At 32.3% G+C, this 27589-nt stretch overlaps 2 protein-coding genes across 2 annotated transcripts; both read right to left on the bottom strand.

Moving 5' to 3' along the window:
* Positions 1-463: 463 nt before the first annotated feature.
* LOC110692005 (glutamine synthetase nodule isozyme-like) lies at positions 464-8136 on the bottom strand. Its single transcript, XM_021868996.1, has 13 exons — positions 7970-8136; positions 7775-7814; positions 7089-7192; positions 5603-5651; positions 5078-5184; positions 2426-2513; positions 2180-2308; positions 1789-1863; positions 1640-1693; positions 1465-1502; positions 1209-1368; positions 993-1053; positions 464-753 (listed from the first exon to the last, which is right to left on the bottom strand). Exons 1-13 carry the CDS (start codon positions 8041-8043, stop codon positions 668-670), a joined length of 1065 nt encoding a protein of 354 aa, XP_021724688.1. The 5' UTR covers positions 8044-8136; the 3' UTR covers positions 464-667.
* Positions 8137-11121: 2985 nt separating this feature from the next.
* LOC110692004 lies at positions 11122-22391 on the bottom strand. Its single transcript, XM_021868995.1, has 13 exons — positions 21705-22391; positions 20896-20973; positions 18801-18958; positions 16826-16901; positions 16342-16409; positions 15340-15550; positions 15091-15219; positions 14874-14980; positions 14744-14797; positions 14552-14635; positions 13298-13461; positions 12515-12667; positions 11122-11627 (listed from the first exon to the last, which is right to left on the bottom strand). The coding sequence occupies exons 1-12, from the start codon at positions 22033-22035 to the stop codon at positions 12517-12519; spliced, it is 1611 nt and encodes a 536-aa protein (XP_021724687.1). The 5' UTR covers positions 22036-22391; the 3' UTR covers positions 11122-11627; positions 12515-12516.
* Between the last annotated feature and the right edge of the window lie 5198 nt (positions 22392-27589).

The following is a 27589-nucleotide window of genomic DNA, read 5'->3' as shown; positions in this document are numbered from 1 at the left end:
CATTGTAAAGCTCTCAAGATAAGCTTTCATCTCCAAATGGAATCACTCCAAAATGTTTTGTGGATCAAAAGATATAGGTGTTTGAAGTTTGATCTTTGCAAATCAAGTGCCAATTTCTTCATTACTTGTTCAATTACGTTTTCTATTTCTTCAATCTTGAGCAATGAACTTATTTTAGTGTTCCTAAACATAAGACTAAACCAATAAAGTTTATGTGGGTCGAGTCTCCACATCCATCCGATATAAGTGAAAATAAGGTGTATTTCATCATTACAGTTTGTTGCTATATTTCATTTTGATGTTTACATAGCTTTTATATGGATTTAATATAAGTGAAAATAAGGTGTACATACGCTAACATAGTTGTTGGGTATAGTACATTAAGTTTTTAGCAATTTGACTTTATCATTTTACGAAATTGAAAAGTTCTTGTAAAAACACAGGTTAAGGGAAGCACAAACCATATGCCGAATACAGAATATATTCCAACTTAATGAAAGATCGTTGTGATTGATAGATAGATAACAAGCAAAGTAGTACTACTAGTACTAGGTTCACAATGCATAGGTAGTCTAACCACAAATTCAACACCAAAGATAATCCATATTCACATAATCATAAATGTTGAATTGCCCCAACTAAATTTGTCAAAACCTTGCAATTAAGGCTACCCGAGGATGGTTGTTTCGGCAATCATGGAGGTAACCACGTAAGGATCCATGTTTGATGCTGGCCTTCGGTCTTCAAAGTAACCTGTTGATGCAACAATGTACATACGACTTAAGATTTCCGTAGCCAATTTCCTCAAATTAAAACTTACATTTATATATAGCACCTATTTCTACCCAACCGTCTATATTGCATCTTAATGTAATCCATACATGTATGAACAAAGAATTACTATCTGAACCAACTTTTGAAAATTTGTCAATTACTATCGCAGTTATTAATCTCAAACACCAAGTAGAGCAAGGATTTTCAGAATTACTCACCTTTTCCGTCTTTCTCTGTGTCACGACCAACACGAACAGAGGCACCCCTATTTGCAACACCCTGAAATTTGAAGCATTTACAACAAAATAATAAGTAAATACTTAAACAAGATTCTGATCACAATAAATCAGCATGACATACAGGTCTACTACTTCGTATTATATCTTTATAGTGAAAATAAGCTAATGCTTGATTAAATTTACGATGAAATTTACCCAGGAGAACTTGGTGATGTCAGCTGTCTCATGACGACCAGTGAGCCTCCTCTCGTTGCCTTCTCCGTAGGCAGCAATGTGCTCCTTGTGACGGAGGCTCAACTTCTCAATGGCTTTCTTAATAACATCAATCCCACCATCACTCCTCATCGACTTAGTGCTGAAAAAATGATTCATACAATAAAATTAGCATGAAATCTACAGTTTAATTTCAACGTCAAACATTATTGATATTAAAGCAGGAACTTGTAGTTACCTGTAGTTGGTGTGAGCACCAGCACCGTTCCAGTCACCCTGTTTGTTTTGAGAGGAACACATAAGTATAAAAATGTTCAAAATTTCTCGTTCATAGACAAGCTCTTGGATAATTTTTTTCTATATTAGCTAAACGTGCAAAGAATCACAACAAAGACAAGTAGAATATGGCGAACCTTCACTGGTTTGGGGTCGAAAGAAACAACTACTCCAGCAATCTCAGCAATTCGCTGTTCATTTAATCAACAATGGATCAGATACAGAGATAACAGGGAAAGAATAAAAGAGCGAATGGAGATGAGTAAGAAAAAGAAGAAAAGAATACCTCGAGAATGTATCTAGCAACCCAGACTTGATCACCAGATGAAATTCCAACAGTAGGACCAACTTGGAACTCCCACTACATGAAATATCACAGCAGGCATAATTTAAACAGCGAATTATGTTACGAACAAGGAAACTAACAGGCTAAGGTTTACATAAAATACTAGTTAAACTAATCAACTAGCTAATTTTTCACCAAAGCATGAAGCAGACAGTACAGACTACAGAGTTACTTGGTCGATATGCATGACATGTTGCTAATGAGGAGAAAAAGGCGTTTGTTACAGAACGAAAATCTGAGGCTAATGAAGAGGTAAAACCTAAACAAATGTGAAGAAACTTTGGTGCTTAAAATCTTAGCAAAAAATATATGAGAGGTCATCATTTCGTACCTGTCCTGGCATGACTTCGCCGTTAATTCCACTGATATCAATACCAGCATAGACACAGGCCTTGTAGTGAGCATCTACAATGTCTCGGCCAAACGATTTATCAGCCCCTACACCACAATAATATGGCCCCTACATGAACCAAAAACCATTGCACAAAAACTTAGAGATTACTTGTACACGGGAGTACATAAAAATAGATGAAAGCAAAGTTTGTTACAAGTGATAACTGATTATTTGCTGGATTACCTGAGGACCGGGGAAGCCACCAACTGGCCATCCAAGAGGCCAGTTAACATCCTTCTGAAGGAGTGTATATTCTTGCTCAATGCCATACCTAAACAGTTCGAATACATGCAAAAGTTCAATAAAATACTTCTCAATAAACGATGAAAACAGGACTATATAAATGAGAAAAATGTCTATAGCCACAAAATGTTATGTTCACATTTCTGAAATGACACTTCCCAGGAAATGAAACGCCCTATAAATTACAACTTACAAGAAGTACTTCATATGATTAACCAAATAACCACACAGTACACGTTTGTAAAAAGAGTAAATGGCGTCTTTGGCAATGTACATTAGCAGAGTTAATGAAACCAAAAACATATTTGATAGTTCTAAAGCGTTATCACGAAACATGGCATCCTATTGTTCTATACTTTCAAGATGTAACTAGGTTATTACGTCCCTTTCTACTATTACACGAACTACATCAGTAATACCAAAAAAAAAATCAACACAAAATGGTTGTTGATAAAAAGCGGTAGCATCAAGCAAAGGCAGACGTGACATTCATAGATCATACGAAAACGACGTATCATCCGATAAATAAACGAGTGGTACCACATTACAAAGGCATACTATAGTATTTAGATTGATAAGTGCACAAAAACTAGAAAGATAGGCTACCTAACTTGATGTGTGAACACTTCAGTTATCAAGTACACCGTACTAGAAGACATCTACAAAAGAAAGATTCACATGCTATCCTAAAATTATTTGAAAACTTTTCTAACAAATAAAATGTTTTTGTTTGTTTGTTTTGATAAAGGAGCAATAACACCGATGCCATAATCTGCACAAGCTGAAGGTGGAAAGAAAATGTATGTAGAGGCCAAAAGGCATAGACCCCATCATGTCACCTATCTGGGGGTCGAGACATCGCAATGGAATTATTTTCTTTTTCTTTATAAATTTTCATTATCGATCACAATCAGTCCGTTTTTTTTATGTAATTGAATAATGTTGTATTCTCGTGATTTAGGAGAAGTGAGTGAATGTAAGAAAACGGTGGAGTAGATAAAATTAGTGTAAGTATGTTCGCAATAAAATAGAATAAATTATTAGTGGAGTATGATTAATAGTTGGCATTTACTTCACAAAATTTTGAAAGTTTGCGCTTAGAAAGGTAATTAGGCAAAGGGTTTTTACCACAATGGATTAAATAAAACTGTTTAAACTTTATAAACAAACCAAAATAAAAAAGTATTAGATAATCCAAAAATGGAGGTTGATACTAATTGTAATTATAAATTAGTGGACCATAAACCCAAACCAAATTGAAATCAATTCTCGTTAAAATAATACACTACTCCAAAAAAAAAAACCCAAATCACGTGTGAAATCCAAAAGGAGTAAAGGACATTTCAGACATAAACAAGTGCAGTACGGCATCCTCCAAATTACCAAAGCTAGATAGTACCACTACTTATTATCTAAAATTCGTAGTACCTAGACAGCTAAACTATGATGATACGAGTACATCTTACAAGGTCCGATCAATCTGTATAATTACTGTATTAATTACGGTCGGTCTATAAGTTTGCGGGAAATTCACCATGTATAATTTTTTTTCCATACTCCATAAGTTAACAATGTAAATCAAAGAGAACTCATAGGATCAGCATATGAAGGTTAAAAATAGATAAAGTAAAAGTGAATAACATTTTGAAAAATAGATTTTCGGCTAAAATCCACGTTTTTTAGCTCAAAACGTACATACAACTAATTACTTGAACAGTTGAAATAACACACCTCTTAAATTATACGAAGTACTTCGTATAGCATCATTCCCCTTTGACAATTAAACATTTGTGATTAAGACTATCACGACTTGACGTGGAATAAAATAAATTACTCCCTAGTTTGGAAAGCAATCTCTTTTATAAAAAATATAATTAAATTTGCACCAAAAAATATATAATTAAAAAAACTCCATATTAATTATTTAGTATTTTTTTTTACACAATTAATTAATTTCGGCACACTAGTGAGTAGCAAGTAACAATATGGACTGTCGATTATTAATATACTCCGTATCTATTTATATGCACCAAGCCACCAACTGTTGAAAAAGCTCATTTTCCATAAAAACGCAAAATTAATTAATTAAAAAGTTTGGTGACTTTCATAAGATGATGAGCTTTAAGACTGACCAAGTCAATTAAACATTATACAGGTAGGACCCACATCAAACACTTATAATTAGTTGAGCTCCACTAGCTAAAGTTGAATGTATCTTTCGTACGTCTTCATTATTATTGTACAATTTTAGTCACACTACACTTTAGAAACTTTGAATTATACAGATTTTGTTTTTTTGCCTCAAAAGTATAAAAGATTCTTAGAGTATCAACTTTGGAGTATAACAAATTTTCATTCATTAGTTTAAACTGATTAATTAAAATCATACGAGTAATAATAATATTCGTAAAAGTAAATAAGTTGTGATAAATTTATCAACCAATATATTCTTAAATATGTCACTGTGTATAAGAGCTAACAACTAAAAAATACTCGTATTATAACAATTTCTTTTGTAAAAAAGGGGCCGTAATAAATTTTGATACTCTAAATAATCGCAATGAAAAGGAGTATAAGGATGAAAAATGGTACCATGGCTCCTCAGCAGCAACGTCGGGATGGCTAAAAATTTTCTCAGCATTGTACCTCTTGTTTGTTGGAATTGGCTCACCGGCTGGGGTGTACGCATCACACATAACCTATTACATTATTAATGTAACAACTTTGTAAGGCCGCCAAAGGAAAAAAAAAAATTATCATTTTTATTAAAGTTGCATCATTAATTCATTATCTTTGTACTTGTTTGTTTTTGTTGGAGTATTATTTTATAATTAAAACGATAGTGCAATATATATGTCAACCTAATAACTTATATTTTTAAAAAGATAAAAATGAATAAAAAAATAATATAAAATCCTTCTTCCTAATTTCCTATTGTGGTGAATGATATTTTGGTGAGCTTGTAAATAATTGTCATTAATCAAGCGGTTTTGATTGGCCGTTATAACAAAATAAGAATATTTATAGCTTTGACTTTTCAATATATATATATATATATATATATATATATATATATATATATATATCATATTCCTTATCGAAAGGAAGACAACTCACCAGGATATTGTTTCCTCTTCTGAATGGATCCTTGAATATAGCTTGAGGGCTGATTAAAATTACAAATATATATTGATTAGAAGTGGAAACAATTTCAAATTTAACCATTGTACACTTGTAGTGTATAACATAATTAACAATTTCAACTAGTGTACATTAATTGCAAGGGCATTAATTGCAATAACAACAATAGTTTACATTTTACAAGCACATACTAAAAACAAAGACCTATAGCAAGTGGAGTGGTACTATTTTTCATAACTAATAAACACATTCAACCACTCGAATCAATTAAAACAGTACAGTAGTTGAATTGTCCATCTTTTGCCACAAAAAAAATAAACCAATAAGCAATCCTTGTAAACGTTAACAATTTACTTTAGGCTCGTGAATCGCAATTGATCTTGATGGTAGAAAACGGCCATAGATTGATAGTACTATCAGTATCCTCACTATCAAATTAACTAAAGAAAAAGAAAAACTGAAACTGTGTCAATTATTCTAAAACGAAAAGAGTTTGATGCAACGGTTATACCACATCGACGAGGTCAGCCTCACAATCCTATATATGTATAGAGGGACGTTTTTAAAACCTCCTGAGCAATTATATTACTATAGCATGTTGCCAAGTAACTTGACTTAATTTTAAATTAAAATATAAAGGTACATTTAACCATATTTGATAGGTCCCCAAAAAACAGCTGGTGATAATTATGACTATATTAACCCACCGCACACAACTGATCACATGAATAAAATACTGATTCTCAATATTAATAAGAATCTTTCAAATACTTGCAACAAAATTTGTCAATTGATTCCTTTTCAACGTTGAATTTGTATCTACCAGCATCTTTTTTGTTTTTGGATATTAACTAATTAATTATATTCAATTAAAGTATCCTTTTTTTTTCCATTAAAACTTTACAAATCAAAATAAATTTCCACTAAGCCAGCTGCCCAGCTGTTAATCATATTAGTGAACAATTACTAATCATCCCGCACATTTTTATGATTTATTTTTAAGTTTTATTTACTCCATATAAAATTTACCGACTTACACGTTAATTATTCTTTAATGTTAGTTACAAATAACTACAGTAAAATAAAAGAGAATATTTGACACACCTGAAAACACATACTCCTCTCACATGAAAATGTGTAAAATATGGCATTCAATCTCATATCATTGATTTCATCAAAAGCTAATGACTATTATGATTTAAAAATTGATAAATTAATCTGTAATTTATACGGAATAATTTTATTTATTAAGATAATGGTTATCTCGAGATCAAATGAGGATATTTTTGGGACAAAAAGTGTAACAAACTCCGCGCCTCAACCTTAAAGAAAATTATCTTAAATTTATTTATCAATTAAAAAAAATAGCATCAATAATTAAACAAAACAAATCATAGTTAGCACATTAATAATCCAATCAAATTAAAAAAAAAAATTCACCAAAATAATTAAGAAAACTTACTAAATGATGACTTCACTGTCATCACCAGGGGCTTGATTGGTGCTAGATCCATCGTAATTCCATTTTGGCAATTTTGCGGGATCACTCACTGGCCCTGGCAAAGTCTGTTATATTGTACGCAAAATTTTTATTTTATTTTACTATTATTAGAGTGTACCCATACTCATACACGGATATATACAGTACAAAGTAGAAAAAAAAAATGAAGTAAAAGTTATTAAAGGGTGGTTATTGGTTATTTTTTTTAATTAATAATATGGGTAATTATGAATAAAAAAGGGTGATTATTGGCTATTTAAAAATAAATAAAAGGGCTAGATTTTTTTTTTTTTTTTTTTTGAGGAAAGAAGGGCTAGATTTTAATTGAGTGATATTGGTAGTTATGAGAAAAAAGGGTCGTTATTGGTTATTTTTTTAATTAAAAAAAATAAAAAAATAGAAAGACTAAAATTGCTAGGATGGAAATTTGGAGTGTTGTAAATGAAAGTTGGAAAAACAATTCTTAAATTATATAAAAGATATACAAAGTACTTTTAATCCCGATAAAAAATATACCGTCAAAATGATTGAATATACGATGATTTCTTTATTAAACCGGAAAATATAATACAGTCGAAATAATTGAATATATGAATACACTTTTTTATTAAAATATTCAAAAAATTAAAAAAAAAAAATAATTATACCCTTGCTTTGCTCCTCATATCCAAGCCAGATCCTCCAATCCTGTGATTGATATATTTTATTAGTCATTCGTCGACGAACAAATTACAATAAAATCATTTATAAAATACAAAAATAATAAAATAAAATAAATAAAAAAAAAAAAAAAACCACAGAGTGAGATTAACAAGAAAAGAAAAAGGTTTGATTAATCATACCATATGTACTCAGCAATAATTTTCTCAGATGTTTCTGAGAGATCAAGATTAATGAGATCATTCAAGAGAGACATTTTTTTTTTGTTTTTTAATGAGAAGAGAAAGATTCAAGAGAGAGAAAGTGATGAAGGAGAAGGAGAAAGAGAGGGGAATTCAAGAATGAAGACTTTTGGTATAGAGCAAGTCTCTATATATAGATCAAAGAATCTATACAAGAGGGTTGTGGTTTGGTGGACTAAAATTAAAATACTTTTAAAAAATATTACTTTTTAAAATATATTTTATTTTTAATATTATTTTTTAATTATACTTGCTCTATATATACAAGTTGTGAGACACGAGCAAATTGCGTGTGCAATATAAGAAATCTATGCATGTCTCGTTCTCCTTTTTTTCCTAAAATATTATCTACCTAAATGGTAGTTATAATTTTTAACTAATGGTAGTAAAGAAAATAAAAGATGAAAGGGGTATTTTGGAAAAGCAAAATTTATCACCCAAAACCCCCTTTTACTTTATATATTACTATAGATTTGTTAAAGTTATTTCACTCATGTGTGGCTTTGTTAGATTTGACTATTTATATAGTAGTTTTAAATTATACTCGTAGAAAATTAGAAATATAAATGATCAAAATTCTGACTTGAAAAATGTTAAAGTCTAAATTTGAGGGAAAGTAATTTTCTATGGCTAGAATAATTGGTGTAATAATTGTGTACAAATTGTGAGTTTGTGACAGCTAAATTCGAACAAAGGTATTATTGTGGTTGATTAACACCTATAGAACTCTTCACCTACTTATAACAAAAAAAAAAAAAAAAAAAAGGTTAGACAAGTTACTAGTACAATTGAGGTACAGTTTGATTTTAATTTGTGTTGACTCGTCAATAACACAACAAATAAAAATAAACAAGTGTTTAATAAAGCGAACCTGCAATAACTTATTGTAAGACCGTTAAAATAATGCCTATAAGTTACCCGTAAAGGATCATTTCAATTGTCAAGTATGTAACACCCTCTTTGGAAATAGATCAAGGAAATTCCAATTCCCAAATTCTAAGAATAAGAATCAGGATGGAATCTTAAAAGAATCTCATAGAATCCCATTAATTTGGATAAGAATCTTGTAATTACTTTGTATTTTGATTTGCTTCACATTTCATTTTCAGATGCCAAAAATGGTATTAAAAATAATACAAGTAGAACATTACTACCTACTAATTATGAGTATCAGATACAGATATAAGTCAATGTATCAACTTAATTTGGAGCTTAATTTTAAATAATTATATATGAAGGTTCCACGATACTCTATTGTAAATTTGTGATTAATTCTTGTTTTTAAGAGATTTACTTTTTTAAAGACTATCAAGAGATTTACTTTTTTAAGAATCTATTAATTAACTATTACTAAAATAGAGTGTGTTGACGTCATCGCTGTCCACATGTCATTATTTTAATAAAAAAATTCCCGCCTAAATGCAAGGATGATGTCATTTTTTTTTATTTTTTTTTATCATATTCTACAATTTTGAAATTTGAATATTATAAACTTCTACATTACAACTATTACCTGGCCTATTAATTTATCCTAGGAATTCAAAACAAATTTAAATAGCACAAGAATAAATGACCTCCTAAAATGAATGTATTAAGCGACGTTGAATAAAAACTACTTGTATATCAAATTTTGATGAAATAAATTTTAAAATAACAAATATATTTTTGTACAAGGTGCATAATCCTTATTTATATTCATTTATAATAGTCAATTTTTTTTTAATGTACAAATTACAAAAATAGGTTATATATATATATATATATATATATATATATATATATATATATATATTTTGAAAGAAATCAATTCATTAATCAAAAGGCATACGTCATCAATAAAATCTAAATCAACAAATACATAAAATTGAATCAAATAAGGGCTTCCTTCATCAAAGCTACAATCGTTGAATAAATCTTGCACTGTGGTACATCTCTCGCACACATCGCTGGAATATACAACTTTTACGGAGAGACGGTCTTACGATTTGTTGTAGTCGTAAGGATGATTTTCATCTGATTCTCTTGAACGCCTTTGAAGATTTGACAACCGTTGCAATCCCGGACAACTCTTTATCAATGAACTGATAATAGGGCAAAAGATGATTACCTTTTTAATAAACCCTAACACCAAAAAAACCCTAAACATAAACAAACAACTAAACTAACAAAAATTAACGACTCCACCATAGGGAGACGGACGAACATCTACACTACTTGTGTAGATTTATTGAAAAAAAGGTTTTATATAAACCATGCGATCATGGTACTAATCTAGTAATTATAACATAACGCAATAATTAATTTCAGACTTTTATTTTTTTAAGCGTGTGAACAATAAAATTTTAGTAAACTTCAAAAGAATCAATTTTATACTTAGCTCCCTTCAAAAAAAAAAAAATTATACTTAGCGTAGAACACCCAAAATATCATTGCTCTAAATTAGGATAGGTTATATTTTGTGCAAAAAATTGATGGTTACGATTTCATAAAACACTTTGCCACACAAATTGAATTGAAAAGAAAAAATAACAAATCCGTAAACATCAAATACATTTCTCATGTGTCAATAGGTATTGTTTAAAATAACTAAGGTTTTTACTTTTGAGTTAGACAATTTTTCATGTACAACCAATGATACATTTATACCTTGTGCATGACAAGACTAACAAATGTTGTCATGTGCTTATAAGTGCATGATAAAACAAATAAAAAGACATTAATTATGCCGTACAAGATACAATCAGTGATTCAGTTGAATACCTGTATTTAAACATCTTTGAATAAATGACATTAATTGTGTCGTGCAAGATACAACCAGTTGTGTGCTGAACATCTTCAACCCAGTACTTGTATAAATTACAAATCCCACAAATGATTCTACCTTTATATATAGAACTCCAAAACCTTTATGACTATTATGAGCATAGTACTTTCATACTTAACACGTGAGGCTAGAAACGTTTCTATGGCTTTGGCTTTTCAAAATTTATTCATAAATTATAGGGTATTAAAATCCAAGTATACACGTAATTAAAGCTTATACTTTACAATTAACACCAACCAACAATTAACAGATTTTAACACCAACCATATAATAGTCCAAGATTCTACTCGTGAAGTCAATAATTTGATCACAAAAGGAAGACCCAAAAAGAAAATAAAATACGAAGTACATTGCATAAATACTTAAAACAAAAACGGCATTACGGCCGTTTTACTCAAATAACCAGTTAAATCTCAAAGAATGATCGTAGCACCAAGCTATCAACCCTGTTCCAACTGATTGCGAGTTGGCGACGATTACATCATTTTATAAATGTTTACTACTCGTATTATAGTAAGATCAAGATCTCGTGTCTATAGAGTACAGCCCAAAAAAAGGGAAATTTTCAATCTAACTTCCTGCTGAGATAGTCACATACGAGCTGCTTGTAATTTATAAATCCCGACTCAATGTTGTATAACCTTAGCTTGATCTCTTTCTGTCCTGTTTCAAGCAATGAAGATCTCGTGTACTTGAACTGTCAGCAGAGTTACTTAACTCGTATATAGCCACGCTGAATATTTTCCATCGGTTGTTCGATTGAGAGGGATAAACCTGTAAATATTCTGTTAGCATATTATTTTGAAAGGTTGCAGTCGCAAAATGAAGTAGTACGCTGGCCCAATGGTAATATCATGCAAGCCCCCCACTTCGTTTAAAGCACACACAAACATCACCCAAGTCAAAGGTGTTTTCACAAAACCTCCCATTTATCTTCCCCACAAAACCATCAGAGATACAAAAAAGTTCATGTTCTACAACGTAGGATGCGTTTTATTGACTAGATTTCCACTTAAGAAAACTTATCAGGACTCGACTAACCTTATATGAACTTATTAGAATTCACTTTAGTGGTAAATAAAACATGGGTAGCCCTTCTTAACCCTTATCAAAAACTAATTAAATACGGTGGGGAAAACAGGATGGTTAACAACATACCTTCATCTAAAATCTACCATCTAAAATATAACTCCTTAAATATCTCATCCTGAAACAAAAGGTTCTCTCAGTCTCTTATAGTTCCAACCAGTCAAATAAGAGGGCCTTGCTCAATAAACCCAACCCTTATTGACCTTAAATTACTTTTGCGACCAAACCTTAATAATATTTCTGCTCTGAATACTTAGATAAGGAGATGATCCGTAGCTGACCCAAACCCATTATATTACATCACACTAGTTATTAATAAAAAAGCATTAAGCACAACTGATCAGCAAAATGCCACTATTTCAAGAAATCATATTTCATGAAAGGGGCCTAAAAGAAAAGATACAATTGTTTTGAACAAAATTCAACTATGGTGAAAATTGTACTTTTCAAATGATAGGATTGTAGGAAAGGCATATGACAAAATGAATGCACATATCCTAACCTTTTACTATATTTTTTTACTTCTATGTGCAAAATGGGATGGTAGGCCAACTGTAAACTTTCAGCATTACCTTCAGTCACGAGCCCAAAAAGGCTCACTAGAGAGGTTCTTTCTATGTCTCGCGTGTGCAACAGCAGCAGCTCCAGGTGGAGGTGCATGTACATTAATTGGAAGACACCACTCGCATTTGTCTCTCCCCTCAACTAGAAGAGGATGACCATACCTGCAAACAATAGTGTGACAAAACAATCACAGTGGCAGACAAGAAAGATCCTTGTATGAAAAGATGGAATTATACAGATAATTTTATAAGATATAATTACTTAACAAAGTACATTGGGATGACAAATTCTATATGAAGAAAAACTACTAAATAAACTGAAGGACTAGTTGTCAAACAAAGTCAATAGCTTAGTCTGTTCATTCACATTATTTCACTAATTGATACAACAGGGAAAACAAATATCCAGCATGATAATCAACCATGCACTACAGTTTGGGAGCAAATCATAGTGCTAAACCTACATAAAGTTAGCATCCATACAAAAGTACTCAACTCAAATCAACCTTTCACCTTCCAAAAAAGGGGAAACTAGGTGGCATAGTCAAGCAGCTAAGATAAAACTTGCTAAAAAGTATTATTGATGGATCACTTAGTCACTAGCCTCTGATATAACCAGAAAACTGGTGATGGTTTTCAGCTGCATGCAAAATACAGAGTATGTCTTTTGCCTATTAGCATACGAGTTCAAAGGCATATAATAGCAGAATGCCCATCAAACTTTGCATTTTATAGCAATATGCTAAACCCACCAAGGAAGATATGTAAGCTGAACAAACAAAAAAGGCCTACCTACTCCAGTCAATATTCCTCGGAGTGGTAAAGAATTCAAACCGCAGAGCCCATTGAACAGACACATGAGGCGTTGAAAAAGACATTGGTCCGTCCATGGGGATAGAAAATAGAAAGCTAGTCTGCACCAAATCGGCAACAACCTCGTGATGATCACTGTGAACCTACATAAATTAGATCACAAAGCAGAAAAGTGAGAAAAAGACAGGTCATATTTTGTAGAGCAGATGAAACAACCTAAATTATTTAAAGCTTAGAAGAAAGTATTGTCAGCATCCATCCAAGATTAAGATTATAAACACAGCCCAATATTCCAGAAAATCAATTCAAGAGGTTAACCAGATATTTGATGCATAACAGCACAAGTTAGAGCATAACATCATAACAGCTTTAGTTTCAGAAACAGAGAGTGGAGTGTTTTTTTTTTTTTTTTTTTTTTTGGGGGGGGGGGGGGGGGGGGGTGGGGTGGGGTGTCAAAGCTACCTGTGATACACTCTGGTATGTGGAATGTGCGCAGGAACATAGTATACTAGCTACCTTGCTTCTTGCGATGTCTGGTTAGGTTAATTGGTGCATGTCTTGAGATTAGTGTGTGGTAAGCATTTACTCAACTATCCCATTATTTATTTCAGGGTTTGTATACGATATGATTCCAATAAAACAGACTTCACTAGTTCTAGGTGTTAGAAAATCCCACCCCAAACTTTTAAGGGGGTGGAGGTAGGGTGGAGTAGGAGAGGGTATATTATAAGAGAGAGAAGAAAGGAACGATTTGCAGCTAAAAAAAATAACATGAAGTACCATCACAAGAGAAGGTAGCCAGTGCTGCAACTGATACGAAAACATACAAACTGATTTGCTCTAGCTCTTTAAGGAAAGCCTGTAATAAACCGACATAAGGGGAGGGGCAATATTGGTAATGCATAAAAATCTGTTGGGATTGGCTTGGAGAGGAAGCTAGGAGGTTGGTTGGTTTTATAAATACGGAAGATTAGGGAGATGGAAAGTATGGAAAATAATGCGTGAAGTTTTACTTACTAGATACCCCTAATGAAATATCAAATTTTCATGAGCTGCTTTATAAAAAGTGCAGGAAAATAGCTAAGACACAAATTTCAATACATGACACAAAACAAACAATTCTTTTGTCTCAAAACCAAATTTGAGATACAATAACCATGAAGGATGGCAAGAAGAGTAAACATAAAGTAACTAAGGCTTTTTTTAAGAGATGACTGAGAAACACAAACGCACCTTTGTAAGCGTAGGGGAGTTTTTCCGGGATGGGTGGACAGAACGTCGATTTATAGTCTCCGAAATCTCCAAGGTGATCGAGACCTGGAAAACCATAAATCTCATAGCCAATTACAATATAAACACTACAGTATCACCGCAAACCATCTGACTTAATTTTCATGATGTTTTCATTTGTGAGAAATTATTTACCTCAAGGCACCTCCTTGTTCCTTCTTCATGAAAAAAGGTAAGGGTCCCACCTATCTATTACCAAAGCGTTAAAATCAAATTTGGGTATCTGACAGAGCACAAATTTCACTATGCATTTCTACAACTTTACCATATCACTGAAATAATAATTTGAATCTGACTTCTTGGGTGAGAACCTGAGCAGAACTTGATCATCAAGCTTGATGTTATAAGACCTGCCTCGCATAGAGCCTTCTGCTGCAGAAAATGTTTGGATCTAATTAGAATGTAAGGAAAAATGATAAACGATCCTTGAAGTGCAAAAACAGAATATAGGAGACAATGAGACATGAAATTATGACAATTACATGCAGCAGACTCTGTAGTTTGGATGGGAGAAGATGGTCCCTTTTCATCTTCATCTTTAGAAAAAGTTTTTGAATATCCTCTTTGCTGTCTTGGAGAGATAACAGAAGGACTCTTGGATGATAAAATATCTGGTAGCAGGGAGAAAATTTGCTTTGTATCACAATTGGATATATAACACTACTTATAGCTTAAAAGGCCTTGAAAAGAAGAAAACCAGTTGCTTGAAAGATTTCAGCTGCTTTACTTACCCCCAATTGAATTATGTAGAACTTCATCAGCTTCTGCATGCAACGGGGGTTCTCTAAAGGACCTTGAGGCCGATCCTTGTAGAGATAGTGAACTGCCAAATGACTTGTGAAGACTGTCTCTTGATGGATTATATGAAGAAACAGATAAAACTTCGTCCCTCGAACTATCATAGCCTTCCTCAACTCCATCATATATATCATTAGCCCTAACCTTTAAACAAAGCTCAAAACTAAGAAATGATTCATATCACAGCTGTGTCAAGCTATGATGGTTGGAATTGAATACAGGATATCGGAGTAATATATAGACCCAAGAGTGACATGAAATATTCTGAACATAATGATGCAAAGACACAGTTGACTGTTAGCTGTTCCAATATGTCCAAATTTTAAGATATGGTTATAGGCCAATAAACAATATAAAACATATTCTCAAATAAGAGCAGATTAAAGGAGGACATCTGTTTTGACCTGTCCACTTTCAACCTGGGTGGCCTAGACTTAACTTTATGCACCCCCAGATATGGAAACAGAGCATTTTGTGGCTTAAACAAGCTGAATACTGTTAAATAGTTTACTATATTTTTTATAAGCACAAATAAGAAACAAAAACTATTTTTTGAAAACAAAAAGATTTACTGGCATCTTGAAATGATTAAGAAAAATTAAAGGAAAGTATTATATGAAATTCAAAAACCCTTTGACATTTTAACTAGACCCTAGCCTCTTCATATTTTTGTCTTTTCCTCAACCTTCTGATCCTAAAGGGTCACTTGGGATTTTCAGAGAGAGACAGGAAGAAGGTAACTCTTGTACTCATAATTAATGGGCACACTTGGAAAAATGGTGAGTACAAGCGTCATTGGTGTCACCATATGCTGAACTGCTGAAGGGATTTCTCAAAGCAATAAATAGCACCAGGAAATTAGCTGCATCGATTGCTTGAAAGAGAAAACAAGATATCACATAAAATATTAGAGAAGACAAGGTTCATCAGCTTACCCACTCCGAATCCCCATCAAGCTCTTTCCAATATATATCTGTTTGAATGGTCTGGATCGGTACAATCCCTAAAAACATGACAAAATTATTTTTAATTGCAATTCCAATGTAGAACAGCACAAACAGAAGATATTATTCAACAAGGGTTTTACAAAGCCGTAACCGGATTGGCTGAAACTCCAAACTAGATTAAGGGCTGGAGAAGTTGAGCCAACAAGCTTAGAGCCTCTAACATGATCACATGAATTGGTAGAAGATGACATGAAATGATCTCCTCCCTCCCCCCCCCCCCCACACACACACACAGAGAATGGTGGGGATTAAAAAGGCCAGTAATGACAAATTAAATCCCTTATTTTAAATTTTCATCGTACAAGATTGTGATATATTATCAGCAAGAAAGTAAATAGGCAGTAAACGTATGCCAGGATACTTTACAGTAAAAGATGTACTCCTGAATGAGGAAAAAAAATTATCAACTTACCATCAGCTTGACCTTCTTCAATGATTATTCCACTTGCCTGTTGAGTAACCCAAATTTGCAAGGGGACACGAGCTTCCTGTAAATTTGGACATTGTCAAAAAAAATATTCATAAATTTTTTTTGTACCATATAATCTAATTACCAACAAGCAAAAAGGATATGATTTCATGTCAAACTGCCTCATTAGGAGGAATTAAAAAAAAAAAAAAAAAAATCACATTTGCCTTTTTCTTTTCTAAAAGAAAAATTCCTAAGGTTTTGTGAATACGGGATTAGACAAAGGATTTTTTTTTTTCTTCTTGCACCCTAGATTACCGCTAACATTGTTAGTGGCTTTACCCAAGAACCCCTAATGGTGTAAGAAGTGAAAAGTGGAGACCATCAATAATTCAATATGACCTCCGAACATTTACTCTCTCTGGCAGTATTAGGAATGCGCATATATGAGAAAATGAGACCATCAGTTTGTCTTTCTCCGAACAGTAGGAGTAAAAAATGTTATTGTTAAAGATGAACTAAATTGAAACAAATTGAAGTGAATGATGCTGAGCTGAACTAACATTCAGGAAAAAAAAAAGTTCAAAAGAACAAGGCCTAAGTCTTTCTAGTAGCATTATTTAAGGAAATTGTTCATACAATTGCAGCTTCACCTGGTAACCTCAACACGTGCGCATTATGTAATGCTATCTACTGTATAACTAAATAACTCGGTCAAAGTTATCTGAATTGATAACTTGATCCTATAAATCTATAATAAATAATAAAAAGCATAAGTGTCTTCTTCACTCTCTCCATATTTGTCCTTGTCTATGTCAAGTGCCCATTGGGCCAATTCAATTATTAAGGAAACTCTTTCACATAATCTGAAAAACCTACTGTAAATCTCTAGCCTGAACGTTGGCTAAGCTTTGAAATTCATCAAAACAGTACTTCCGTATCTTTACTCAAGCACACAACTTTCTACTCCCCCAATTTGAAGCAATAGCAATGAAAGCAGACTTTCTTTCTAAACTCTTCTTCAAATTTTCTTTCATCAGCAAATTTTGCGACAACTTTTTATTACTAGCCCTTTTCTCATATTCCAATTGAGCAAATTTACTGTCAACAGATTAATTTTACAAAAACCCTTGTACTAGAAGCATTACCTGTCCATCACACCAATGTCATCTTTTAAAAAAAAAAAAATAAGTAAATAAATAAATAAACTTAAAATTCAACTAATTCTTTAATAATTCAACTAATCCTTTAATAACATTAAGATTTATCAGTTTCTCCAAATATTGAAAGTAATCATGAGTTTTTCCAGCCTCATCAGAGAGAGGTATTCTGGGAGGAGAGCTTTGCCTTCTTTGGGGATAATTATTGAAGAGATTGAGTTTCTTGGGTTTGACTTAGAACTACTTCAAGAGTAGAAGGTTAGAATGCCAAAGTCATTTGGCACGGTGATGTTTGAAAAGGTCATGTGAAAGAATAGAATAACACATAATTCCTCCATCCCATATTAACCATTGCTTCGCGATCAAACTTTGACCGTAAACATCTCACATGGTATGTTGATAAAAAATTATAACAAAATAAATTTTTTGTATTTACGAATCTGCCAAATTATATTATATTTTTCAGTGTTTCAAAATAATTATCAGTCTAAGTTCATCTTTAATAGCAAAAACGCCAGCTAATATGGAGCAAAGGTAGTACCAGCCAAGACAATAAGACATAATGGTCGTATGAGAAGAGAATTGACACTACAATAAGGCATACCACAAACGATCATCAGAATGAGGTGGGCAGAACAAGTAGATCTATTGTGTTAAACCTAGATCTAAATAGAAAATATGAAAAGAAAAAAAAACCCCTATGTAAGTGAGACAACGGGATGTAGCCAAGAAGAGTGCTGAGATGATAAATGGTTGCAGACCTTGAATTCTCTAAATTCAGAAGGGCAAGAAAAATAAGAAAATCAATAAGAACTAACCAGTCCAGTAATATTTTGAGCCAGATCACTCTCTGAGTGACCATTTTCCAGTATCAACCATTGCCCAGAAAAAGTGCTTCTAACATAGTACAAGTATCGTATTGTAGTACCCCTGTATGACGGCGGTATGATGCTAGGCAAAACCGTTCGAACCACATCTGTGAAGACAATTTTCTAATAGGCAATTAGCATACAGTAGATGACAGACTGTATATGAACCAAAACATAAAGAGATTCACTTAAGCATAAAAGCTGATGAATGATGAGTCAATGACATCAACCAAGTGGCACAACGATATAAACAGGGATACGGAAGATAAAAGGCAAGTGCTGATGAAACATATTAGATATAAACAAGTACAAATTTACAATCCAAAAGAAATAAGCAGCCGTTTGGATTACAGAAATTGCCAAAGCAGACCTTTTTTTCTCCAATTTCTCCCTCCAACCTCCATGGATGGGTTTCTTCTCCTCATCGTTCTCATTCGCTGTCCTTCGGACATTAAAGGATCAATTATAGGTTATAGCCCTAGCATCACCATATCCAGGTATTTTAGAACTAAATTTGATTGGCCACTTTCTTCTTGGAAAGCCCATTTTGAGAAGAATTTGGACATTGATGATGGTGATACATAATGATAAAGGATTATGTTCAATCAGGTACTCGTTCTCTTTCGTCAAACAATGGTTGGAGTAGTGTAGATTTGAGGGTTGGTGATAATCTCATGGTGAGTTATGATGGGGAGGTAGCGGTTAGTAACCATGGAGTGATTTTTGTTTCACTGTAAATTGGAAGAATCCAAAAACTCAAGGATAACAGAAAATTGACCCGGGGCCAAATGTTAAGTAATGAAAATCATATGCCTCCTGTTTTCAGGCATATAAAACCACTTATCCAAATGGGCTTTAATTAAGAAAGCTTGTTAAAATCTGAGTTGTAAACAGTTTTCTACGGAAGTGTAGGTTCTCTATGTGCTTAGGAAAGTAACATTATGAGCATTGTGAAAGGTAAAAGGGTCGAACAAATGACAAATTACAGTACGCAACGTTATGTTATGCCTCATCCTAACATATAATACTTTAATTACTTCCAAGTTGACATTGAACACTGAGAATTTACCAGTTTGAATTTCGTTTTCTTTAGACATCCTAACTGGCTAACTGTTCTTGAGAAGACCATACTTAGTCAATAGCTCTGTTCCATAAAGCATCTTTTGCAAGAGAGATACAACACAAATACTTTCCATTAAGAATATGTTTCAACAGATCAAAAGCTCAAAACCAATGGGTAATCTCAACTTCATGCCTACACCCCAAGCCCCCATGTACAAGATGAATCTTTTCATCATCCACATCCGAAAGGAAGTCCCTAATCGACTTCTCAAGCCTAGGTGGACAGTAGACTGAAAAGATTTAACAAAGAGAATAGAGTGATACTGGACAGGCAAGACCAGAGTAAAATATTCAGCAACTTGAGGGATTTAGGGTTCTTTCCAACTGTCGACTCCTTCAAAAATCAAAAGATCATGCTTTCGTCATCAAATAAACTGCTTGCATTGTCATCAGCCAACTCTTAACATTAGGACATTAATTTTCTCTCTCCAAAGGTACTTTGGGAACAAGATAAAAGTGGAAATGGCTACTCTAACTTTAAAGTTTAAATCTTAGGAAACACTCAATGTCACAAACAGTATTATCCTAATGTCCAAATAAAATTCCAGATTTGCTTATCATCTCCGCTACAAGTCCTTCTCCTCCTATCCTTCACCACCTTAAGGGGCTTAAACAACTACAATATGAAAATTCTTAGACCCTCTTTATCTTCTTATGAAATTCCCGCTTAATAACATTGTAGCTATTAAATATATGAAATTTACATAAGAAATATAATTTTTAGTTATATATGCAACCTATAGGGCGTTCTACAAATACACTTATGAGATGCTAGCAGCATGATTAATAAAGCAAGCTAGTGTTAGAGTGACATGAGATAGATCAGAAATTCAGAATAGACTAGCCAAATAACTTTTAGTAACTAGAACAGAATATCTTTATCCAAGAGAGTTAGGAGGAATAACTATAAAAATTAACTCACACTTTTTAGTAGCCCCAGAAGAAATGATCTGGTTTGAGACTAATGATGTTGTAGAATAATCCAAGAACACATGCTCACCTGAGAAATAAAAAATTTATAGTCAATCCAAGTATCCAACATGTGTGAATAGAATCACTTTTTATAGCACTCTACTTTCCTCCAAGATACATTTCAACTAATGGTGAAATCATTTGTTATGCGACTTATGCCAAACACATATCCGGACATTGCACCAAAGAGTGTTGCTTGCATTCACAATCAGAATATAACAACTAGGCAAATAAGATAAGGCCATTGATTAACATGGAATGCTACACTTCATCCACACCTCTTTTAACTAGAGTGCTATGAGAGACCAAACAAATACTAAGTAAAGAAACATATTAAATTTTTATTAGTTTCATTGATAGTAAATTATTCAGAAGCTAATGGTAACGCTAACTAAAAAATAAATTTGCTAATACATTTGGAACATACATGTGAGATGTCAGATGTGACATTTCAATTTAATCCTTTAAAATGATCCCGGTCATCTCTATTTAGGGATGTAGAGAGTAACGATTGCCCCGGCAGCCTCGGCCCCCTCAACACCTCCTCCCCAAATTATGCAAACTTGCACCCCTCAACCAAAGTGCCTAACCCTCTATCTCTAGTAACTTCAAAACAACAAATACAACTGGGACTACAGGTAGCTCAATTCAAAACATGATCAAAATTCCTAACATATCAAAAACCCAATAACATCAAATTCAATTAAAACTAACCAAAACCGAAAACTAACAAAGAAAAGAGAGAGAAAGAGCACAAACCCTTCCTCTGTTTCGAACCCGGTAACGGTTTCTGAGCAGTAAACCATTGAGTATCAAGCTTCTCAACCCCTTTAAGCTCAAAACCAAGCCTTTCTAACAAAAGGGAACGCTCAGAACTACTTGTAATTTCATGGGAATTGCTTGGATCACTAGGGTTTTGAAGCTCAATTGTAACCAAAACCTCATCACCAGGTCTATACACATTCTTATCAGTTTCAAGCTTCAAAATTGGGATCAATTCTTCCCTTTTTCTATCAATTGAGCTTTGCTTATTACTCGATTCTCCAATCCCAAATAGGGAAAATCGCCGAGAAATTTCTGGTGGCGGCATTATTTGTTGCCAAATTTGTTCTGGGTTTGAGATAATTTGGACAGATCGAATGAAATTTGTGATTGAAACTATAATCTGATAGAAATTAACAGAGAAAAAATGGAGAATCTAGGAATTGTATAATGTATGTTTTGAAGAAATGCAACAGAAAAATCTGTTTGTGTGATGAATCTGATGAACAAGGTGATTGAAGATGATGAATGAGGAGTAGAAAACAAACTGACAAAGTGAGTGCAGTAAAACAAAATTCTGATTAAAAATTCAAGATCTCAACTTTAGGATTAAATTAATGAGGGCTGCTAATTTATCTATAACCATTGTAGTTTTGCTGTATTTAACACCCTGGTAGTATCAAATCCGGTGTTCAGGTCGGGTCGTATCGAGTTATTGCGTTCTTTTACAGGCTGTTTGGTACGTGGGATTATGGATTGGGAATGGGAATAATAATCCCTAGTCTTTATAAAATTATGTTTGGTTGGTGGAAATTATCGTATAAAGTGGGAATAAGTGGGAATAATTAGCTTGTATTCCCTACATTTTATTACCTGGAATTGGTTGGGAGTAATAAATTGGGAGAAATTCTCTAAACTATTAAAAACACAATATTGCCCCCTTTTTTGTGACATTATATAATTTCAAATTTTCAATATGCAATGATAAAAGGGCAATTTTGCGAATTTTGCTTTTAATCCCTCTATCATTCTCACATACCAAACAATGGATTTAAAATTTCCCAATCTTATATCCAAAATATGCCAAACAAGGGATTGGGATTATTTCATGAATTCCAACATATCAATTCCCACTCCCACTCCCACTATTCCCCAAATTTCCATTCCCTTGTGCCAAACGCCCCGTTAAGGTAAGTTCGGTTTAAAGACTTCAAACTGGTTAATTTGGGACAGAGTTTTTAAAAAATTAGGTTACATATTTTTGTGAATTGGGTCATTTCGAGTTGGATCATTTAAAGGTATATTCAAGATTGGAACTCATGAATTGAAGCAATTTCAAAACTATATTATCACAAGGTTAATTCGTCCATGTGCTAGTTTGTTTACTCTGCAGGTCCAAATGTCCAATCACTATTGAGTTCAAGGCATCATTAAATCAGATAACGTCTGAGCTTATTCATATTGAGATAGGATTTTGTCAGGTTTGTTTAGTTTTGAATCAAGTTAGATCGAAATTGAGTACATAGTGAATTTTAGTCGTGTGAAAAATTGAAACTTTCAAGTTTTTCTCTAGTTAAACAAGCTGCAAACAACTACACAAATTTGTGACATGCTTTATTCCATCTTACGTTTAAGATGTACTGTTCACGAGTCACAACCAAGTTTGTCACTTTAATTCTTCAAAAAAAAAAGGAAAAGAAAAAAAGAAAAAAAAAAAGAGTTGTCACTCTAAAAATAAAGCTATATAGCTAAGTAGCTAGTCCGTTTTAAATCCCAAGGGTATCTCCATGAAAAATGTCACGTTATTCTCCTTGATTTACAAAGCTCGCAAAAAAAAGGTTGAATTTTTGCAATTAAATAAAAATATATCTAGTCATACTAATTTGTGTTGTGAAGTTACCCCTAAAATTGATGTGAATCATCTAGCAAAAGTCTTTGATGTGAATCATCTAGCAAAAGTGTTTCCCTATTATCTTGAAAAAATTATTTGGTTTGATAGCAAAATAAAGATTTCAATTTCGGGAAAGAGTTTATTAGAATCGTGGAAAGAGAAAGAAAAAAAAGGGTGGGGGGGAGTTGTTTACATTTCGGGAAAAATAGTGGGGTTTGGGATGTGTACGTAGGTAACGTGGCAACTTATTAATGGTTTTCTTATTTCTTATTAAAGTTGATCCATATATATTATATTTTGAAATAAAATTAGTAGTTAATGAGTGACATTTATGTCACTCATAGGGTAGTCTTTTCTAGTAGTTTTAGCAATAATTTGGTTCATTCTAGTGTGCTATTGTTATGTTTTGCCTAATTTAAGTAGTCTACCTATGTGTTGTGCAATGTGTTTTTATATGGTTTAGGTAGTCTTTACTCCCTTCTTTCGTTGTATTACGCTTTGCCTTCCTATTTTGTAATTGTAGATTATTGCTGGTGGTTCGGATTGAGAAGGAGCTAGAGCAAGGATCGAAGATATTGCACCAGCAGTTTAGCGCGGGCGCGCAACACCAGTAGCGGTCGCGCCACTTTAGGAGCGGGCGCGCCTCTTCCTGGCGCGGGCGCGCGTTGAGCTGGCCCAATCCCTTGATACCCACTTTAGAGTGGGTGCGCTTATTCAGGAGCGGCTGCGCCACCATCTAACGCGCGGGCGCGCCGTTGTTCAGCGCGGGCGCGCCTATCTGCTGCGATCCGTAACTTAAATTTCTGATTAAAACAGCAAGGAGGGGAGGAGAAAAAGGGGGAGGCAGACATTTTAGAATAGTTTTCAGCAAAAATACTCTCTCTTTGTTAGCAACTTCATTAAATTAGTTGATTTAGTTTTAGAAACTCTCAAAAATCTAATCATTTGTAGAAGCAAATTTCAAGATTCATCTTGAGAATTTCAGCAATTATCCAACATTTTTGAAGCTTCAATAGTAACTTCTTTCATTTGTCTTTCATTATTTTCTGATTTTAGTTTTGTATTGTAAGTCACTTGATTCTCTCTCAATCTTGATATATTGTTGTTGCATGTTAGCTTTGTTCATAGTGAATCACTTTTCCCCAATTTTAGAATTGCTTATAATCCAAACTTGGAATTTTGCATGTTACTCACAATGAATTGTGAGTAGTCCTCTTGGCTAGGGGTTGGGTGAAACTCAACCTATTGGTGATTATGTGAGTTTGGGAGTGATTTTGATGATGGATCGCGATTAAATTTGATTATATGGGATTGCTTGTTAGTTCTTCATGATAGGAGTAATTAACCTAGATTATTGAACTTGATGGCATGAAATGTTTGGTTCGACATGGAAATGTGAGTTGAATGTTTCATTACCTATTGCAATGTGATTATGTATCTTTTGTTGCTAAGTTAATGAGGGATCTAAGCTTAGTAATTTGAGTTGTTTTCATATCGTTTGATGTTGGTCTTGCATGTGGTCTTTGCTATTCCATTATCCTTATTCCTCCCTATTTGCCTAATTGCTATTGGTTGAGTGAATCCCATTCCCCTAGTGTTTTAATCCCTTGAATTCAATCCTTAGTTGTAGTTTGTAGTTAACCACCACTTATACCTTGATTTCGATTTAGCTTGAGCGTTAAGATTATTTAGCAATTGATTCCCGTTCTCCGTGGACCGAACCCTTGCTTGCCATTGTACTTGTTTTAGTGAGGTGTTTGTTATTAATGTGTTTGAATGAGCCTAAATTGTGTGACCTATTCAACGCTTGTCAGTAGTCTATAAATATAACAAAAATGAACACGAGATCATTACTCATAGGGCCCTATTTAAATTTCAACTTGAGACTCTGAGCAACCAAATTAACATATTAACAACCCATATTTCATATAAGATAGCCCCTCCTTTTAATTGTGGGTGTTGATCGATGGAACTCTTATATTTATTGATTTGATTTAAGTGATCCCAATTAGTTTGAACAATTAAAAATATCATGTAACATTCAAGGCTATGTTCATTTCACAAGATTTGATCTAATACAGAGTATTATTATTCTGATCCAATCTAATTTGATTTTCGAATTTGACCAAACTTTGATCTAATTTGTATACTAATCTATGAATAATAAATTATTGAATGAGATGTCAATAGCTTCGTATAAATAAGCAGTTTCCAAAAAGATATTTAACAATAAATAAACGCACATAGAAAAATAAGATCTGATCTGATTTAGTCTGATCTGATCTAGTCTAATTAGATTAGATTATTTTCTGAAAAAAGTTAAATTTAATTACATAGCTTAAGTAATAGTTTAAGCCTTTAAGGTATCCAACCACATCTTATCTATACAAATTCTTAAATGGACCTGGTTCACACTAATTTATTGTGGACCACTAACATTAGAGACATTATGATTGTTTTATTAATAAAAAAAGGGTCAATGTATTAAAATAAAGGTTATTATTATGTTACAATAAAAGTCACTTGATGAAGCCAGTGCGAAGCACAGTTTGTTTGTATTTTTTTACAACTTATATATTTTTTTCGTATGTTTGTGATAAAATTTGCTACTTTATTTATTCGTTGTACCTAGTATATCATATTATCATTTAATATTTTTATTTTATTTATTTTAAAATAAATTGTGAATTTTCTCTCATTCGTTATATATTTAGATGAAATTCCTAATATCAAAAGATAATATTTTATATTTATTAATTTAAACTTTAAAATTTCATTCGCCAATTTAAATGATAAATGATGAACAATTTTTTTTTTTCTAGAAAAAGAGAATGGATATATATTTTTAATTTCAGTGATTTTTTCTTATTTTTTGTATTTAATTTAAAACTGTTTTTTTTTAATAGAGAAATCTAATTTTTTTTTAATCAAACGTGATTACATTTTTTTTTATTAGTATATTTTTATAAAATATTTTATATTAATCACTTGTAATATTTTCATTATTTTTTTATCTAATCCAATTTTTTTTAAATATCAATTGAATGTGAATTTCATTTTTTTAAAAGTTTAATAGTATTTTTATATCTATAAAATTTCCAATTTAAAAAGATAGTATTTTATTTTTATAATAAATTTAAATTTTTAATTTTAATCTTATGTGGTGCTTTAAAATAACAATCCTACGTGGCATAATCCTATATGTAACGCTCTAAAAATACTAATCCTACATGGCGCTTTAATAATTTTTTAAAAAATCAAAATTATAGGTGGCTCTCTAAAATCTTGGGAAAAAAACTCCCCTTTATATAATTTAACGTGATTTCATTTTTTTTATTAGTATAATTTTATAAAATATTTTATTATAATCACTTGTCATATTTTCATTATTTTTTTTATCTAATCCAATTTTTTTTAAAATATCAATTGAATGTGAATTTCATTTTTTTAAGTTTAATAATATTTTTTTATATATACGAAATAAAATAAATTGTGTCTTTTCTCTTAAATAAAATTTCTAATTTAAAAAGATAGTATTTTTATTTTTATAATAATTTTAAAATTTTAATTTTAATCTTACATGACGTTTTAAAATAACAATCCTACGTGGCATAATCCTATAAGCAACGCTCTAAAAATACTAATCCTACATTGCGCTCTAATAATTTCTTAAAAATAAAAATCCTAGGTGGCTTTCTAAAATCTTGGGAAAAAAACTCCCCTTTATTTATATAATATATATATATATATATATATATATATATATATATATATATATATATATATATATATATATATATATATAAGATTAGATTGTGACATTATAGAAGTTATAAGTGATTAATTTTTTTAATGAAACTTTTAATATATCGGTCAATATGAATAATAAGTCACTATGTTAAAATTAGGGTCATTATGTTCAACATAACGTCGTACTTTAGGTTCACAATAACATTAAAGGTCATGCAAGTTTTAATAAAGGTTACTATGT

Source organism: Chenopodium quinoa, unplaced genomic scaffold (genome assembly GCF_001683475.1).
Source record: "Chenopodium quinoa cultivar QQ74 unplaced genomic scaffold, ASM168347v1, whole genome shotgun sequence".
NCBI classification, from domain to species: domain Eukaryota; kingdom Viridiplantae; phylum Streptophyta; class Magnoliopsida; order Caryophyllales; family Amaranthaceae; genus Chenopodium; species Chenopodium quinoa.
The sequence above is the reverse complement of the archived record's forward strand: the minus strand, read 5'-3'. Positions and strand labels throughout refer to the sequence as shown.